Genomic DNA, 18,052 nt, shown 5'->3' with positions numbered 1-18,052 from the left:
GATGCATTTTTTGCTTAAGGATTAGTCTCATTTTAATTGTATATCCACAGATTCTGATGGAATAATACAAAGCAAAAATAAGAATACATACTGAACAGCAACCTATGTCTTCTAGCATAAACCACCTAGTTACAAACACTTTAGAAAAATGACAGGTCACACATTTTTACATGTAGGTTTGGGTTAAAAGGACCCACTACAAAGGAGAAAAAACTGAGATAGATCAATGTGATACTGTCATGGTGACTTTTAAACTTCACTTTACCAGTAGCATGCTGTATTTCTGACTGCCAGTAAATATGGAAATACAAAAGAGAAAACATGTGCTTTTGGAGATAGAGCAATTTTGCCTGGTCATTTCACCTGCTGTCAGGCCAAACTGAGCTTATTGCCGCCAGCATTTCATGAGCTCTTTTGTTTTTTCATGTCAGATAGAGGATGTGCTGCTTTTAAAACCTTTCCCACGCAGGTTTTCTCCCACGTGGGTTTGCACATCTGTAAGCAAATCATCTTTGGAAAAAATCGATGGATATATTTGCAATGAGGTATGCTCTAAACATCCACTCACATTTACACAGCACTGTGAAGAGGAGATGGGATTCGTTATCCAACTGAATATACAGCAGCATCTCAGTTTTATTTCCTGGGTCTTCCTTGTGATTCAAAAGGATGATTCCTAAACAAAGTATTTTCACTGTATAAATCTGACATTTGCTGGTCAAGTCCTGTGGCTGCCTCAAGGAGCTGGGAAGGTATTTCCTCCTCTGTTCTCAGGATGTGATTTTTCAGGCTGATGCTGGCTGAATGTTGAAGTTTGACATAAATTAGACAGTGAGTCAATACCGTGATTGCTGTGAATATTATGGGGGTAAAACAATTCTGTCTGCAGCTAAAATGTGGCTATTTATGGATTCACCATCAGAAAAGCTCATGAGAGGTAAAATCCAAGCCCAGAAAAATGGTGTTGCTAATTCCTGCTGTTTGATAGGATACAGTGCATTCATAAATCAAAGTACTGATCCTCTCAAGATGTTTTTCTGAGGCAAGGTCTGCTGTACACTGGGAACACTGGCCAGTACAGCAGTATTGCTACAAGGATGGAGTTTATTTCATTTTAGTTTTTAACCATATGAATATATACATGGCAAAAGTTCTAAAGTCAGTGGGCTTCTAAGAGCAAGATTTTGCATTTTTTTGCTGGTACAGCACAACTCTCAACTGCATCTCCAGTGGAAGCATAGAGCTTGGCTGATAAACCCCTCTGCAGATAGGCTTTGAGAGCAGCTCCCTGAGGAACTGGCAAAGAAACTTGCAAAATGGCTTCAGTCACCTCAGATCTCTGTCCTATTGGCACAGCTCAGCTTCTATGCAAGGTAAATCCTGTCACCCAGCTGACAACTCCCTCCCAGTGCAATTACATCTCCTGTTTGCAGGCTCTGAAATCTTGATCCACTGCCACTGAGCAGCTGGTGGTCACCCACAGGTGGATCTGAGGTTGCAACGATCTTCTGAAGATGAATGCAGTATTTTGGTGGTGTGTTTGTTACAGCACCTAGATCTGATCTTGTTTGAAGCCTGTGCAGGTCAATCAACACCAAACTTAGATTTGTTGCTCCACAGCTGGTAAAAGAACTCTGCCAATTTGCTTGTTTCTGTGTTTCTGTCAAAGAATTTGGAGCTACTTTGGGTTCCAGTGGCATCTAAAAGCACTGAAAGAAGTTAACGACCCTTTCTTTTTGTTGCTATAAAACCACACTTTTTACATTTAGCTAGAGTTGCAGGTTCTTTTCTATGTTGATTAGAGTAATAGCCACCCATCCAGCCAGGAGCATAACATCTACACACTCATATCATTGTATTAACAATTCAAATATAGTGCATACTACTTAGAGTGCTCTGTCAGAAAGTGCTCTTCTGCAAGATGGTTCCAAAGGACTTCCAAACTGACTCTGGTGTTCCAACAACCAACCTCCTTCGTGTCTGGAAATGAAGTTGGTGTCTGCTCTTTTCCCAACTGAACTTTTAGCCTTGCCCTGAAGGAGCGACTTGAAAAAATAGGCAGTTTCACCTTCAGGATTGCTCATTCTGCAGTTGTTTTTCTGCAAATGCAGACACAGTATCTTTTCTTCGGGAAAAACCAAACCTCCGGATTCCTCTGGCATGGTGGCTGCTGGGGATCGAGCAGTTGGTTTCTTCAGGTCTCAAGACTAAACATAATTTCTTATCTCCCATGCCCATGTGTTCTGTAACAGCAGGATTTTTCCATGACGTTGGGAACATTTTTGTCCTGTTTGGTAATTACAGATGCATAAAAGGTTTCTGGACTTGTACTTTGAAAACATTATTAAATGATCTATTGGTTTATAAAGTTCCCTTTCAGTGTCCAACTGCATTGCATTCTTGCATGGAAAGCAGACAATTTCTGATCTAAATGCATTAAAAAGGTCTTAAAAGAAATAAGGACAGTCTAGGTTGAAGTGTTATCAGTGGGACATAGTGACTTCCCATGCTCCTACACTACAAGATTTGTGATTGTTACTAGTCTCAGCTAAAATTAATTCCACTGGAAGAGTCCTTTGTTTCAGTGGGTTCCTTTAGTCCATCTGACAGCCCATGTGTGAAAAGGAGCACCCAGCTTTGCAGGGTGGCTGAACCCGCTCGTGTTTGGTAATCCCTGACTGCTGCTTCTGCCTTGGAACAGATGCCTGCTGCCTGCGTGGAGAGCTCTGGCCAGAACTCCTTCTGTGGGGAGGTGTCATTGGCATGAAACCCAAGCTCCAAAAACCCTGGAGTGCTGTTTTTCCCTTGTAGTACAAAATTCACTGGCTCGGAATGAAGTTTCCAGAAAGCCATGGAGATTGGTGCTTGCTTGGTGCTTATTAGTAATATGCCAGTGAGACAGAATATGGGGGTTTTATCACCTTCAGTTTCTCAGGGAGGTGCAGTGCTCTGTCATGCAAAGGTCTGCTCAGTAAATACATCTGTGACTGAAGTACATGAGAGAAACACATCAAAAGAGAAGTAAGTTAGAAAGCAGCTTTGGTGCTCCTTTGTAGCAGTTGGGAAATAGAGATCTCATCTGTAGCAGTTTTAGTCACTTTGAAAGGAAAAAAGAGAAGCTTTATATATGCAGAGGAGACAGCCCTATCTTGAGGAAAATCTTGCTTTGCTGGAATTGTCCTCCAGGGGAGTTCAGAGCAGAGTGAAGAGGTGGTGATTTCAAATAGCCACGGGTTGGGGCTTGCCAGGCTTGAACTGCTCCTTAAGTGGTGAAATAGGTAATTCTTCACCCACAAGGGGCTTCACCTGATGATCTGAGACTTGCTGAAAGATTTGGGTGAAATCAGGAGTTTCCAAATGATTTTTTGGCCAAAGAGTTTCTGAAATTTTCTTCCTTCCTTTGCTCACAGAATCCTCCTGGGTCCAAAATACAGATTTCAAGCTCCTTGGTGTCACGTCTGCATCTCCTGGCTGCTGAGGAGCTGAACTCAGATGCAGTGTCCTGCCTCACACCTGCAGCATTCTCCCCTTGGGTAGGTATGTGAGTAGATGAGGCCCCTCATTACCCAGGGATGGCAAGTAGGGAATTTCAAACATTTAGCAGCTTGTCTCCGCAATAGGAGGTATTAATAGTGAATGATTGTCCAGTGTCGTGAGACCAATGCAAGGACAAGGGGTGAAAAACTTCCCTGTCCATAAGGCTCCTTCTTAAAACCAGACCTTTTTGGTGTATGTGCGCTGATAGAAGATGATCATGAGAAGCAATGTGGAGGATGTCGTACCATATGGGACTCTCAGAGTTATCAGAGTGCCTTACAAACTGAGAGCAAACCAGGAAGAAACCATAGCATTTACTGCTAGCAATGATTCTGTGTGAGTTAAGAAGAGGAACTGGCAATGGATTAACTGGTCAAGGCTGGAAGAGCTGCCTCGACTGGTGGGCACTTGGTATCTTCAGGAAGAAACACACACTGGCTGTAGCAAGGGGGGAAATGCACTCTTCTCATTCCATGTTCACTAGTCCCTGGTTGCCACGTCTCTATGGAGGGAACGGGGGTTCAAAGCAGAATGTCTCAGTGCTGGCCAGCAGCAAGTTAGAGGAAGGGTTTATAATTTAAACAAAAAATATATCTCTTTTGGGGCTGGCAACTACTGGACTACAGGATGCTCTTGATTACTAAGAGAAAACATGGTATCTATTTGCACTACTTAATAGCTCTCCACAGACCATTACTGAAACATACTGGAACCTGTCCTGAAAAGTGCTATTCTTGGCTTGCTTGGTTTTGTGGCTTTGTTTCTTTTTTTTTCCTTGTCTATTTTTTTTTTCAAAGGAATATGTTTCCAAAAGGTTTAATGGACTTTGCATCTTGGAGACAGGGGAGGCAGGCTCCATGAGCTACAGAACTGGGAATAAGATGGTGACAAGGTCTTACACCAAAAGGTCATTTTCGTGGGTGACTGCCAGGCTGCGTCATTCTTCTGCTCCATTCATTCCACTCTGCTTTGATTCACGACATACTGGGAAGGAACAGAAAGACAGAGTTATTTTTAGAAAGCAAATTGTAGTAAAAATGTTGGTATTCCCACTGTGTAAAAACCAAAAATACGAGTATGTTTGGGTGTAATCCTCTACTAAAGCCTATCAGGGGAAAAGAGGATGTTATTCATAGCTTTAATGGGCTTTCTTCACTAAGCACGTTTCCTGAGTGTATAGGACCATGGAAACGTTCCTGCCAGGTAAAGGAAGGCAGCTCTGCAATAAATACCCATGTGCACACCCTACCCCAGGTAATTTATTGAAGGGCAGTGTTTCTCCTGCAGCTGGGACCAGCCCATGCTTTGGGATGAGCCACAGTGGTTGTGACTGCAGCCACAGCAGGGTGAGGGTGGCAACAGCTTCTGGGTTTTACACCCCCTATGTACAAAGTGGGTGACGCCTCTTCTGTGCCGAGTGGGCAGCACCAGGGTGAAGAGGCCCTGGGCCTAACCCAGTCCTGACTTTCCCATTTGTTAGTGGGTTACAAATGCAATGGAATCTGTCACATGGAGCCAAACATTAGAAAGGTACAAATCAAACCTGGTTTCCTGATCTTCTGCTGGGGGCACAGGCCTGCTTGGAAGAGAACCAGCAAGACAAGAAGTGAATCTCCATCACAGACTAACCACCCTCCCTTTTTGCCCCAAGGTCCCATTTGTTTCTCAGAACAATTCAGACTCAGCCAATGGACCTTGGCAATTTTTAGCAGAGCTCTTTTTTCTCTGGGAAGAGAACAGCAGAAATATGCACTGCTCCCCCTCAGGAGCTAGTTAGACAGCATAAAAAAAAGAGACACTGTATCACTCTGAAGCAGAGCCAAAACCAGGCCAAATTATCCTGGCCTAGGATTTTGACACTGTCTCCCAAGCCTCCCTACAATTTTCCTTCCCATCTAATGTTACAGCCTCATATCTTGCCTTTACAGACAGCCAAGATGTGCTTGACAGCAGTTTTTGCCCCTCTGCATTGCACCATCCCACAAATGCTACGACTGAATGTCAGGAGAATATCCCCGGTGCCTCTGGCTCTGCTCCATGACCAAATTGGTTCACTGGCGGAGGTAAAAGGCAGTGTCAGGAATCTGTTGGCACAGGTGAAGGTCAGTAACACCACAAAAGTGATGGCAAAGGGAGCTGTGAGGGAAAGGAGAGGCTTTCTCCGGTCCAAGACACTTCAGTAATGTCCTGTGGGCTCCAGGCATCTCCTGAGAGGTCAGACCTGCTTCCCCAGGGGGGCCACCAAGCAGTAGGGTCACTTGTGTCACTAAAGACTGGTTTTGTAAGTAAAGGATAAATAAAAAAGCATAGTTACCTTTCCCTCTCAGCCATGTCTTGTTTCTCTTCTGCCCTGTAAACACAAATCACTTTTGAAATCTATCGTCTAGAAGCAAGCAGTGTGATACAGTTATCCGGCGCGTTTCTAAGGCAATAGCTGGAACTGGGTGAGCTTTAAAGTCTTTTTAACCCAAAGCAGTCTGTGACTCTGATCACTGTCATGCTGACCCAGCCGGTCTTGCCTCTGCCCATGACTGCCTTTTGCTCTTAGCAGAGCCAACTGCTATCACTGTTCATGGCCAGCACTTCCAACCAGAATCACTGGTGACAGAACAGGTCTAGAAAATGAAACAAAACTGTCAACTAATGTCCCTCTTGAAGCCACTTCAGCAGAATGAAGTGGCTTTTAAACAAAGCACCAGCTCCCACTTTCAGGTCAGTTTGCAGGGTTGTAGGGGGAAAATGTGCTATTTCGTACAGAGAGTGATTTCTGCTGACTTTTGCTGGCACCTGCAGTGCATGCTTAGAGCGAGTGTACTCCTGGGGTTAAGAGGAACAGATGTATGGATAAATAACCTTTGAATCACGCTGCTTCTCCCTCCTGCAGCTTTTGCTTACTTTGAGAAGATCAGTAGAAAGTTAAGTGTAGGCTGTGTGGGATATCAGGGTAGGAGGAACACAGAATTGACTGGTTACAGCACAAATAATGATAAAGGAATGCAACAACATCCTAAGAAATGAATCCACACCTCTTCCCCCTTCTCCAAGCATTAATTTTACCTTTCTTTTCTGGCCTTGATCCTCTCTTCTTCATATCTGCAACAAACAGGAAACAGTCTTTAAATGTTACCAGGCAGAACTGTTCACCATTAGTAAAATGCTATGTTTGCTCTGAAGGTGACAGAAACTGCAACCCAGCACATTGTGCAGGCTCTTGCTTGGCACCGGGATAGGAGTGGGGTAGGGTTCCAGTACATGGGGTTTGACTCAACGATATCCTGGTACACAGGAATTTTGTCCTGCTCCTCCTCAGAGCCACGTGTGCCCCAGGGTCCCTCTGACACTTACTGTAAGACGCAGTCTGGGATCTGCACGTGCTCCATTGGGATGAGTTGTTCCAGTTCCTCCAGGCTGTGAACATACTGGATCTTATTGATAAACTTCACACTGGCAGAGAGAGAAAGAGTGTGTGCTTGAGCTCTTGTTTTGATGTTCTCTCCATAGGAATTCAGAGGTTTCCCGATGGAAATGGGGAGCTCTGCATCTCTGTATCCTCTTTAGTCTGAATGTTCTCAGCTCCTCCCAGTGCTGATACGCCAATGACTACAAATTGTGGTGAGGTGCCACATTACTGTACCTCACGTTTCTTTGACCCTTGCTCCTCAATATCCATAGGAGGAAAAAAGGACCACCATTCCTGCTCTTCCCAGAAATCTTTATGCCCTACGCACTGGGACAAACTTTGATCTGGATCCAGAACACCACAGTATCTCCTAAAACCACCTCTAGAGTTGGCCTTGGAAGCGTCAGGGAGATGTAGGACACGAGACAGTGTCACCTTGGTTGCTACAATTTAAAGGTGAGCTTAAGATCTGATGTGTGAGATTAAACTTTCACTCCAAACCCAGCCAAGTTTGGGAACGCGTTCTATGTACTGAGAACACATCACAGTTACCTGATGAAGGGTCTGGATATGGCCAGCACTGTCCGGATGAACCACGAGGGATGCACGATTATCAATGCTTTGAGGTTTTTACGCAGCCTGTGGAAGAGCCATGGGACAGAACTCAGATTCAAAGTACCTTTCCTTAAAACTCTGTCAGGGCACTAACAAGTGTCATGATGCTGGCCAGCCTCAGGTGGGTGTCTCCAGACAAAAGCCCTGCCCTTGGCCTTAGGAGCCCTGTTTCAGCTCCGAGCTGGCAGGCTGCAGGAGCGCTGCCTTGCTTGGGTGCTGTATTAGCCTGATCTCTGTGAAGGTGCTTGTGAGGGCAAGAGGGTGATGCAGAGAGCCTGGAGTAAGTCAGAAAGCCGTAACAGGATGGAATTGCAGCATCTGGAGAGGGAGGAAGGCAGACTGACTGGGAAGGCTGTGAGGAAGCAGTGGAAGAGATGTGGGAGGAAGGCTGGGAAGAATGAAAAGGCAACACCAATGGGATTCTCACCTTCTGTCTATCATCTGGTAGCATTTCTTCAGCCAGCCCAGGCCTGGCATCCTCCTGCGGGGTGTTGCTCCATTCAGGTACACGATCATGTAGTCCTCAGCTACCAGCAGCTCCAGGCTACTGATCACGTATCTGTTGGGTGGTGACCAAAAGGAACAGGAATATGAGACTCGAAAAAGGTCCCTGAGGCTTCCTTAAGTGCCTGTGTGCTACCTCTAAAGCCCTCCAGACCCTTCCTTTGTAGGCCTTGGAATAGAGCAGGAATCTGGCACTGCTGTAGGATTATTATTTCATTATGCCCTGCAGGGGTATTTCTCTGGGATCACTGTTCTCATAGTGCATGAACTGATGGACGTCCCTGCACTGTTCTGCCTAGCAAGAGCATCTACCAGCTCTTCAGCACTGTGTACATATACTGTGCCCTGGCTGTGAGTCCATCACTGGCATAATTAACACTGAATGGTTGAATGCTTTGACTCACTGGACTTGGATGTGAACTCTGTGGACAGTGTCTCACCCAGTGATGCTCGCCCCAGTCTGCAGCTGCACCCTGGGTACTTTTGGCCTGGATTCAAATTATTTCCAGCTGAGGTTTGGGATGCACTGAATACATTGAAACTGCTTCATTGGAGCCCCAGTTACCTTCCCTGCCCTCCTCGTACCTCACAGACCTTGACCAGCCACTTACAGGAAGAGATTCTCCATGATGTAGTGGTAATCAGCCAGGTTACTGTCTGGCAGATAGCAGGCAGCAAAGACAATGATGGCGTTGAGACCTTCTCCATAGTATCCTGGGAAAGAAAGACACAGGCAGCATCAGTGACATTTTCCAGGGGGAGATGTGAGAGCTGAAGGGAAGATGCATTGCTAAATTTGGGCCTGGGCTGGGTTTTGTGCCTCTGTTGAGCTCCAGGTAAGTGTTTGTACCTCTTACAGGCCTGTCACACAGTTAGAATTGCCTCTGCTCTTGGTTCTGTCTATAACATGCACATGGGATTTGAGGAAGGAACTTGTGTATGCCACAGTACAGAGCTGAGAGCTTTGTCTGCGTGGTGGCTGGGATTTGCTTGGATTTCAGGGGTGGTCACTCTCTGGAGGTTCTCGCCTTTAGCTGTGCCACTGGAGACAGCTCAAGTGCTGAGCTACAGAGGGGTCAGGTACCTGCAGGCCCTTCATCACTGGGGATGCAGGTACTTAACTCAGGCTGAAGGTCAGGGTATAGTCACTCTTGGTCAGAGCCAGCATTATCCCTACTTTGGTTTATTGAAGCATTGCTCCAGTGGCTGTGTGTTTCTTAGCATGAGCTGGGTGCTTTGTGCTTCTCTGCCACGCAGCAGTACAAAACGAATAGCAATTTCCCCCTAAGGACAGTCAAAACAATCAGTGACAGCATCCCCTCCAGCTCAACAAAGATGGACTGAAGGAAAGCCAGCAAGGCAGGACCAGGCTGTCCTCCTCCTCACCTCCGTGTGTCACCACCCGCATGTAGGGTTTGATCATCTGGAGGTCGATGCGGTGCTCCTGCTCCCCAATGATGACAGTCCTCCAGAGCCGCCCGTTAGTAGCACTCCCATCTTCTGTGCCACCGTCCCCAAACAGGTCTGCGCTGTCCCCTGGCATGTTCTTGGCTGTGGCCACAGGAGTGTCATCTGGGAGAGGGACAAACATTTCTGCCTTTCATACAATGTACAGAGAGGCTCTGTGAGAGCTTTGGTGTCCAGTTACTGACAATAACAACCACAGGATCATCTGTTTCATCTGCAGCTTTGATCTGTGTAAGTCTGTGGTTCTTAATAATCTAGAATGATCTCGGTTGAAAGGGACCTTAAAGCTCCTCCAATTCCAACCCCCTGCCATGGGCAGGGACCCCTTCCACTGGAGCAGCTTGCTCCAAGCCCCTGTGTCCAACCTGGCCTTGAGCACTGCCAGGGATGGGGCAGCCACAGCTTCTCTGGGCACCCTGTGCCAGCGCCTCAGCACCCTCACAGGGAAGAACTTGGCTTAAGAGCTCATCTCAATCTCCCCTCTGACAGGTTAAAGCCATTCCCCTTGGTCTGTCCCTATGGGCCTTTATCCAAAGCCCTTCTTGTTTCTTTTTTCCAACCTTGCTCCATTGCCAAATTGTAATAGAAATAAGCTTAACATCTCATGCTGCTGCTTATAGTACCTGCAGTCGCAGGTTGAACACCAGACTCTTTGTTAGATCTTCCTTCAGCTCCACCTATACTGACTGTAGAGGGCACTGCCTATGCCATCAGTCTTGTGATCTACCAGCAGAGCTGCCTGCAGGAGCCCTCCTGAGCCCCATTCAGCCAAAACCAGCCAGGTTAGCAAAGACCATGTTAGTCAAGATGTTTTAATGTTCACTGGTACCTTCCAGCCTGGGGTGGTGGCCCAGCTGCAGCAGGAAGGGAATGTGTGTCCACAGCCCATGCCATACCCTGAATTATGGCTAAACCGGCGTTTTCAAGTCCCTGAACTACTTCTGCCTGACCCATCCCCAGATGGAAGTGCTGAGATAGCAGCACTGAGACTCCTGGGCTATACCTGAGGTCCTGGTGGGGCAGATACTGTGTGGAAGATGGGGCTTGGTTGTGTGTGCTGTGCTTCGCTGCGGTGGAAATTGGTCCTCAGCTGCTGCTGCTGAGTGGTGTCAAAAGTGCTTAAAATGAGGTTAAAAAAAGCTCCAGCCCCTGCAGACATTCACCCAGAACCAGCTTTTTACCTTCCCATTCCAGTTCGTTTCCATTCCCCAGGAATTCAAGGGAATCTGTCTCGTCAGGAGTTTCGATATCATCCACATTAATGTCCAGGTCGTCTGGTGTGTCCAGGAAGTCATCGGAGAGAATGGAGCCTTCACTCTGGTCCAGGGAAATGTTGATTTCAGGTGCAACAAGTGTCTTCCGTTTACGATGCGCCCCGTTAAAGTTTAAAGTATTGGGGGGAGCTGGAGTTAAAAGGAAAATAACTGACAGGTTGTCCTCCTGCTGTATCCTGAGTGCAAGACATGGTGCTGTCATTATCACATTGCAGGCTATGGTCTTGGAAGCTAGGGGTAGTGGATCAGAGCTGGACATTTACAGGTATGGGTGGATAAAAGTGCCCACACTTCCAAGATACCTTTCTCCTCCCCCAGCTCCTTGTGAAAGATTAGCAAATTCAAATCTCTGCTGCTCTCGTCTCCCACATGGGAATTTTGATGGATACTCCAAGGGAACTGGCTTCCACCCTAACTGCAAGCTGGTACTTACAGGATGTGTTCTCATCTTCTGTAGGGCTGCCCAGTGACTCCATCCCTGTCTCCTCCGGGAGAGGTCTGCAGGCAAGCCGAGATGTGGAGGTCAAAAGACAGGAGGTAACAGGTAACGTTAAGGAGAAAGTCCCTCCATGGCAGCCAGTGGAGAGAAGTGGGGACATCAGGGAAAAACATGCAGCCCCGTGTGTGCTCTGTCCCTTCTCTTCTGCCTGAGAGCTCAGCCTGAAGGACACCCTTAGGTGATTTGCCCAAGAGAAGCCCAGCAACTGTGCTTTCTGCCTGGAGTAACCTGGTAATCTCCAAGCCCTCCCACCAATGCATCCCTCATGCCATTCAGCCAAGAGGCTTGAAAACCCAGCCAGGGACATGGGAACAAATCCTGTCCCCCGATGAGCCTAGTAACATCCTCACTTTCTCCGTATCATCCCCATTTTTATCTCCATCAGAAGTTTGAGAGGCAGCGCCAAGCTCTAGGGCACCTCATCAAGGGAACCAGGGAGCATCTTCTGCAGTTGTCTGTGCTCCTGTTCCCTGCATAGTGTAGGCAATGCAGTGGGCTGTCCAGACAGCCTGAATTCAGCTGTTCCTAAGCCTAGGGAGAGATGCTTTGATCCCAGCAGCAGCTGAACTAGTGCTGGATGCTGAGCACAAGAGCACTTTGTGGCCTCTGCTAATGGCTTTGTAAAGTGCATCCTGCTTTCTGTCACAGGCCCTGGCTGCAGCAGAGAACTTCATCCAAACACAACCACCTCTCCCAGGAAGAGAACACCTTTGCTCTAAGGCAGTCAGTGTTCAACACAAGGATCAAATCTCAGTTGTGATCCCAGAATTGTCACCTCATCCTCATCTCAGCCTCATGTGACAAGAGCTGACAGTGACACCCAAACCCTGCCAAGGGTTGGAAGCAGGTTCATCCTGAGCTAAGATGCAGGTACCAGCACTCAAACCCATATTTCGGATCCAAAGGCTGGACCCGCTGCTCCCTTCCTGGGTTCCATGGCAGAGGTCAGGGTCTGCAGCTCGTACTTGGCTCCTGTGAAGGAGGGTATCAATCCCCATGTCTCCAGCCAGAGGCTGGAAGCACTGATTCATTTAAAGTTGACTTTCCTGTACAGATGCTAATGCCCAATCGTATTATGTGACTGCCACCCTTTGGAAGTCGATGAAGTTACCCCGATATTGGTCAGGAGCAAGTGAAGTCAGGATATGGCCCCCGGTACTGCAGCCAGGAGCCCTGGCTGGTGGCTGAGCAGCACTGCCACCCTGAGCTGGACACCTCCTGGACACTTTTCCCCTTCATTTCAGCTGGGCCTTGTGCCTATCCCCTGGTGACCAAACCCCACCAACCCCTGGACAAGTTCATGTTGTCAAAGGTCTGTTTAAAAGGGATCTTCTGGGCTGTCCTCATTTCACCCGCCCCTTGCTGGAAGCTCCCCCTCAAGGGGGGAAGAGCTCATGCCCCTAAGTATGAAATCCTGGGTGCTGGGACAGGGGGGTACCGACCAGTCTGAGAGCAGCACCCAAAGGGATGGGGCTGTGCACAGGGCTGGGGTCCAGGGGTGATGGAGCCCGGTACCTCTGCATCCACAGGCTCTGCCCTACAAAGGCTCCTCTTTGTGCTGGCATCACACCAGAGCCACCAGCCAAATTAAGCCCTATAAATATTTAGATTAAGGGATAATCCTCTCCTAGCTGGTTATTGTATATTTATGAGAATTGAAGGCCTGATCAAAAGCGCTTGCTCCTTGCTTGTGCAGCACCCAGACCCCATAGGCTGCCACAATATTCCTGAACACCCAGAAAGGTCCCTCTGCCCCCCTCCAGCTCCTCCTCCTCCCTTTTGCTTTTGTCTGCAGGGGGCCTGGCTGGTTGTTTGTCTCTGAGCTGCGCCTGGCACAACTTGAGGATAGAGCATCACAAGGAGACCAGGCCCAGCCGTACCTCAGTACGTGCTGCAGTCGGGCACTCTGTGCTTCAGTGCTGGATTCATTTAAGGAAAGCAATTCCAAAGTCAGAGGTGAAGAAAAGGCCTTTCTTACCTTCCCCAAGGGGCTCAGCTCACCACCTCCCAGTCTCTCGGGTAAATCCTCCTTCACAAACGCAGCCAGCCCCAGATTTTCTGAAGGAAGCAGGTTCCCTAAGCGCCGGGTGCCACCATTTTCCTTCCCGCTGCCCACTTTCCTTCTCTAAGCACCTTCTCTCGGGCCCCTACCAGCCTGAGCCGTCAGTGCCAGTGAGCCGCGGGATGCTGATGGAGTGAGCATGCTCCTGCATCCGCCCCGCGGCAGCTACAGCATCAGCGCAGGACCGCGCTGCACAGGCAGCAGAGACACAGAAACCTTCCGGGAGCGACAGGAGGGGGGACCCTTTCCTCCCCGCTCGCTCAGTGCCCTGGCGCTGCACCTTTGAGCTTGTGCAGCACATCAGCTTCTCCCAGGGGAATGGGAATGTCACCGCGTGTCCTTAGCGGCTGAATTCAGTTTTCCCAGCCCTGAGCTTTGTCTAGGGTATGGTTGGGTCTTTTTTTATTCTGTGGCAAGATTGGTTAATCACAGCTAAGCAAAAATAGCTATGCAGCAAATCATCTGCTGGAGAGCTGCTGTCCCACATGCAGCAGCTTCTGCCCTATTATTTTAATACTTTCAGGGGGAAGTGTCTTGAAAATGATCATTTCTTTATTTCCAGTGCTAGTTAAACACAGCTGCAGCCACTCATTTGCCTCCTGCCTGGCTGGGCTCTATTGCACTTGCATCATTCCTGATTTAATCCCTCTGAAGCAGCCCATCAGCAGGCTGGGGACCTTGCCACCCAGCCATGGTGACATCCCTTTGCCTCCCCCTCTGCTTCGTTTGCTGGGTATGAGTGATGCTGCCTGTGTTAGATGGTGCTGAGGGCTCTGCAGAAGAGATGCCCCCTAAAGGCTTGCCTGTGGCTGGGGTCAGTTTGCTGCTTGCAGGGCAAGTGTGAAACAGAGCCTGTCAGCTCCTGCTCCAGGGTGATGGTGTGGGTTAGTGCCTTGGTGTCCGGGTGCTAGACTAGCTTGGTCCTAAATTCTATCATTGAATCCCAGACTGGTTTGGGTTGAAGGGACCTTAAAGCTCCTCCAGTTCCAAACCCCTGCCATGGGCAGGGTCACCTTCCATTAGAGCAGCTTGCTCCAAGCCCCATCCAACCTGGACTTAAACACTTCCGTAGACCTTTGAGTCAATGCTTTCCTTTCTGTACCTCACTTTCCCTTCTACTCAATTAAAAGCTTCTCAGCACAGTGTTCTGGGGGAGCCTTAGGTTGGCAGAGCTCCATCAGCCCAAAGCTCAGCTCTCAGAGGAAAGAAAACTAAGGAACCCATCCGAGGAACCCAAAGGCCTTGGCTGAGCCCACCTCTGGCCAGCGGAAGGACGAGCCGTGTCCCACGAGCCGGGTGCTGTGCTGGCAGACAGAGGTGCTCAGATCAGTGCTGCAGCTGGAGCCAGGGTGAACAGAGCCAAGCTCATCCGCCGTGCCAAGGGGAACAGGAGACCCTTTCTCACAGGGCAGGGGCTGTGTGTGCCCCCCGGCAAAGCACACTGTGCCTCTGTCTGTGCATACAGCGGCTCTGTGGGCTGCTCATGGAGCTCAGCTGCAGCTGGGACAGGGAGAGACAGCCCTGAAAAGCCCCTCAGCAACACAAACCCCAGCTGCAGGAGGGGTTGGTGTTGGCCAGTGCTGGACGTGTGTGCAGCGCCGGGCGGATGCACCCTTTGGGTGGCTGTGGGGAGTTCAGGGCACACTGAGCGTACAGGGATGCTCTCTTTGATATTCTATACTATTAATAAAGCACCTGTGAAGGTGAAAGATGCCACTTTGGCACCTTCTGTCACCCACGCATCATCTTTTACAAGGTTTGAAACCATTCAGGTTCTGCCTGTCAGTGCCTATGGTCATTGCATCCCAGTGACTTTGCTTCCTGTGCCAAATTCCTGGTAAAGCAGCCACTGCTCTGTTTGGAGAGATACTGCTTGATTCAGAGACTGGGAAGGAGTCCATCCACCCCCATGTGCATCCGTCTATCCATCCATTCCTATATGCATCCTTACTAATCTCCCTGTGCTCCATACCAGCTCCTTGCCCTCTCCTTGGTGTGCTCACAGAGGGTTGCTAGAAGCCTCACAGAATTCCTGAGCATTCAGAGCAGCCTTGCTATAAAAGCTCTGTTCTCTGGCCAGAACTGCCCTGTTGGAGTTCAGACTCCTGTTGCCTCTGGTGAGAGGGCCCTGCATGCTCCACGCCCTGCAGGTTTCTTACAGGAAGAAATCAAATTCTCTGACTTTTTTGGCAGGGAACAAACCTTGGGAAGTCCTCATCTTGCCACTCTTCCTTCACATCCACGTTTTCCATCCGCAAAGTGGCCTCTGTGGTCCCCATGATGCTCAAAGAGGGGCTGGCTGCACAGCAGGTCCCTTGAGGAAGGGCTTGGGCTAGAAGGTAGAAGGCAGAGGTTGGCACCAAACCATTCAGAGCTGGTATGCTGCCACCCTGCCCCACAGAGAAGGAAGGGTAAGGGGACTTGTGGCTACTCGCCATGCTTTGAACAAGGAGGTGAGGTTGGCCCTGGGCTGGAGCAGTAGATGTGGCTGAACAGTAGGTGTATCTCTGTGCTGTTGTGGCCTTAGCTTGTCTCCCTGAGAATCAACAGTCTCTGGGCTGATGTCCACCCATTTTCCCCTTGCTGCTTCTCTTCCAATACTAACCTCAACATAAACAAGCACCTCTGCTGAGGGAAATGAAGTATGGCAGAAAGGGAAGAGAAGAAATTGCCCCTCCCAGGCTGCTTTTAGGTTGGGTTGGCAGAAGCACCATTTTGCTGGCCTGGGTAGAAGTTAACGGCTTTGGGGTTTGGTTTTGCAGAGCAATTCCAGACTGCTGCTCCTGGTTTGTTCTCCATCCCCATGCTTGTCCCTGCACCCTGAAAGAAATGGGGCTGAGGGCTCTGGACCAGCTCTGGTTGGAGAAAGCAGGTACACTGGATGCTGCTGTGGCTGAGCTTAGCTGCACCTGAGTCTGGAGGGGACAAGGTCAGGCGTTATCCTGTACAGAACATGCTGATGTGAAACCAGCACCTATGTTGGGCACGTGCATTAACCCACTGCAGGTCAGCTCTGAAACGTTCTTCCTGCAATCAGCTTTTACACTGTAAATGTATCCAGGTTCTGGCTGGGTAATAATGTATTCTTTTTAGGATAAGGGACGCAGGGTGATTTCCCAAGTGGATGGGGCTGCTCTGTCTGTCCCCCAGTGCCAGGGAAATCAGCATCTAGCAGAGCCTGGCCCATTGCTGTAAGGCTTTTCTAGCGAGCCAGTGCCTTTTCTGCTTCCTCTGGAGGCTTGTCTTTAGAGGGGATGTTGGTGGTGATGATCTAGAGGGAGATAAATCCGTCTGTGTGTATCTGCTTTAAAGGAATGTAGAGGCCTGAGTAAATCCAGCATCCGCCTTTATGACAGGCACTGGCAGAGACTGGGATCAGAGCAGAGAGCTGCTGGGAGCGTGGCAGCTCTCAGCCCATCCCAGCACACACGTTCTGCATCCTGTCCTTATGCTGGGCTGCATGCGATGCCCATGCCGCTGTCACACATGTCTCCATTTTTGCTTCCTCTACATGCAGTCAAAGGAGATACCTTGGGGCTGAGAGAGACCCCACCTTCCCTCCCTCCTCCCCACCGCTGTCATCTGCTTTCTGCTAACCCTGAACGCATCATGGAGGGAGGAAGAGAAAGGAAAGAGATGAAGCAAATCCCAGGCTGGAGTGGGATGTTTCTCAGTATCAGACATCACCCAGCAGTATGGAAGCCCAGATGATGCTGTACTCACCAGTGCCTGTGGCTAGTGAGGAACAAAGAAGATCCTGCCTGTATCCCGGGTAGGCATTCCTCCCGATGGAGACGGGCTGCTCAGGAGGTCCAGCGCCTGGATCCGGGCGCAGACGTGTGCGGCTTTCCCAGCGGAGCAGTGTGGGGATGCATCTAGGTCGGCCTTTCTCACAGCACTCCTTGCTTGGTGATTTGGATTTTGCTGCGGGGGGGTGTGTGTGTGTGTGTGAATTGAGGGCAGTTATTTGTATTCTTCCATGGCTGCTGCTTCCTCTGCTGTCTCCCTCCCTTCCAAGGTAGCTGATTATTACGTTCTGCTTGCAGCTGGCTAAGCCTCAGCTCTAAGGCAGCCAATTGCTTTTGTGTGTGAGGAGGATGGCGGTGGTGGTGCTGACAGGGAGGGGGGTGCTATGGAGGATGGGAGGAGAGAGGAGCTGAGAGCACCCCCCTTCCCGTGTCACCGCTCCTCCAATTGGCTGCAAGGTACCAAATATCTCCCTGCACTCTTCCTCTGGATAAATGATGCTGTCTGGGCTGAGCACAGTCTCCTTGCTGCTTTCAGTGGGAGCGAGGGATGCCCATCATCCAGCAGGATCTAGTCCTGGAGGAGAGGTGGGAACTGGAGACAGGTGGCTGGGAAGGGAAGGGCTTTTTAATACGGTGCATCATTCACTTAGAAAGTCAAAGGTGGCCTCAGCGTGTGGTAGGGTGCAGGATTTAATGGTCCATCTTGCCTTGCACATGCAAAGCTCATTCGTACCTGAACCTCAGGTGCTAGTCTCACTTCTGGCTGCACAGACTTACCCGACAGAGGGTCCTTCTTTTGCTGGGGTGTCAGCTCCTCTTCCAGAGAGTCTGTAACTGCATCAGAGCCCGAGATCTTTGCTGGTTCCTTTGCAAATCTAAAAGTGAATGAAGAAGCAGTGATTTTCACCTGCCTTCTGGTTCCTGGGCTCCATCCAGCAGCCTTTC

The 18,052-nt window shown here is 49.2% G+C and overlaps 1 protein-coding gene across 6 annotated transcripts; it reads right to left on the bottom strand.

The window, feature by feature from the left end:
* Nucleotides 1–6: 6 nt before the first annotated feature.
* ATCAY (ATCAY kinesin light chain interacting caytaxin) lies at nt 7–17,155 on the bottom strand. 6 transcript variants are annotated; one of them, XR_010608069.1, is made up of 14 exons: nt 17,082–17,152; nt 15,561–15,690; nt 11,231–11,295; nt 10,705–10,926; nt 9,443–9,628; nt 8,668–8,770; nt 7,980–8,111; nt 7,490–7,576; nt 6,883–6,981; nt 6,595–6,630; nt 5,852–5,887; nt 5,081–5,116; nt 4,437–4,521; nt 7–4,039 (listed from the first exon to the last, which is right to left on the bottom strand). XR_010608069.1 is itself a non-coding variant. In XM_065658874.1 (13 exons), the coding sequence occupies exons 2-13, from the start codon at nt 15,635–15,637 to the stop codon at nt 4,512–4,514; spliced, it is 1,086 nt and encodes a 361-aa protein (XP_065514946.1). In that variant the 5' UTR covers nt 15,638–15,690; nt 17,082–17,155; the 3' UTR covers nt 7–4,511. The 6 variants fall into 6 exon arrangements, 5 of the variants coding, with proteins under 5 accessions (XP_065514946.1, XP_065514945.1, XP_065514948.1 ...); XM_065658874.1 differs by having other exon boundaries at nt 7–4,521; nt 5,081–5,113; nt 17,082–17,155; XM_065658873.1 differs by having other exon boundaries at nt 7–4,521.
* Between the last annotated feature and the right edge of the window lie 897 nt (nt 17,156–18,052).

This window comes from Lathamus discolor, chromosome 21, assembly GCF_037157495.1.
Source record: "Lathamus discolor isolate bLatDis1 chromosome 21, bLatDis1.hap1, whole genome shotgun sequence".
In the NCBI taxonomy this organism is placed as follows: Eukaryota; Metazoa; Chordata; class Aves; order Psittaciformes; family Psittacidae; genus Lathamus; species Lathamus discolor.
The sequence above is the reverse complement of the archived record's forward strand: the minus strand, read 5'-3'. Positions and strand labels throughout refer to the sequence as shown.

Bases quoted from the DNA above. Each gene is read 5' to 3' on its own strand.
- ATCAY (XM_065658873.1), bottom strand. From the start codon at position 15,637: ATGGGGACCACAGAGGCCACTTTGCGGATGGAAAACGTGGATGTGAAG. The intron at 10,927-11,230 runs GTAAGTACCAGC...TTTTAACTCCAG, and splicing joins AGAAGATGAGAACACATCCT to CTCCCCCCAATACTTTAAAC. The intron at 9,629-10,704 runs GTAAAAAGCTGG...TCCCTCTCCCAG, and splicing joins AAACGAACTGGAATGGGAAG to ATGACACTCCTGTGGCCACA.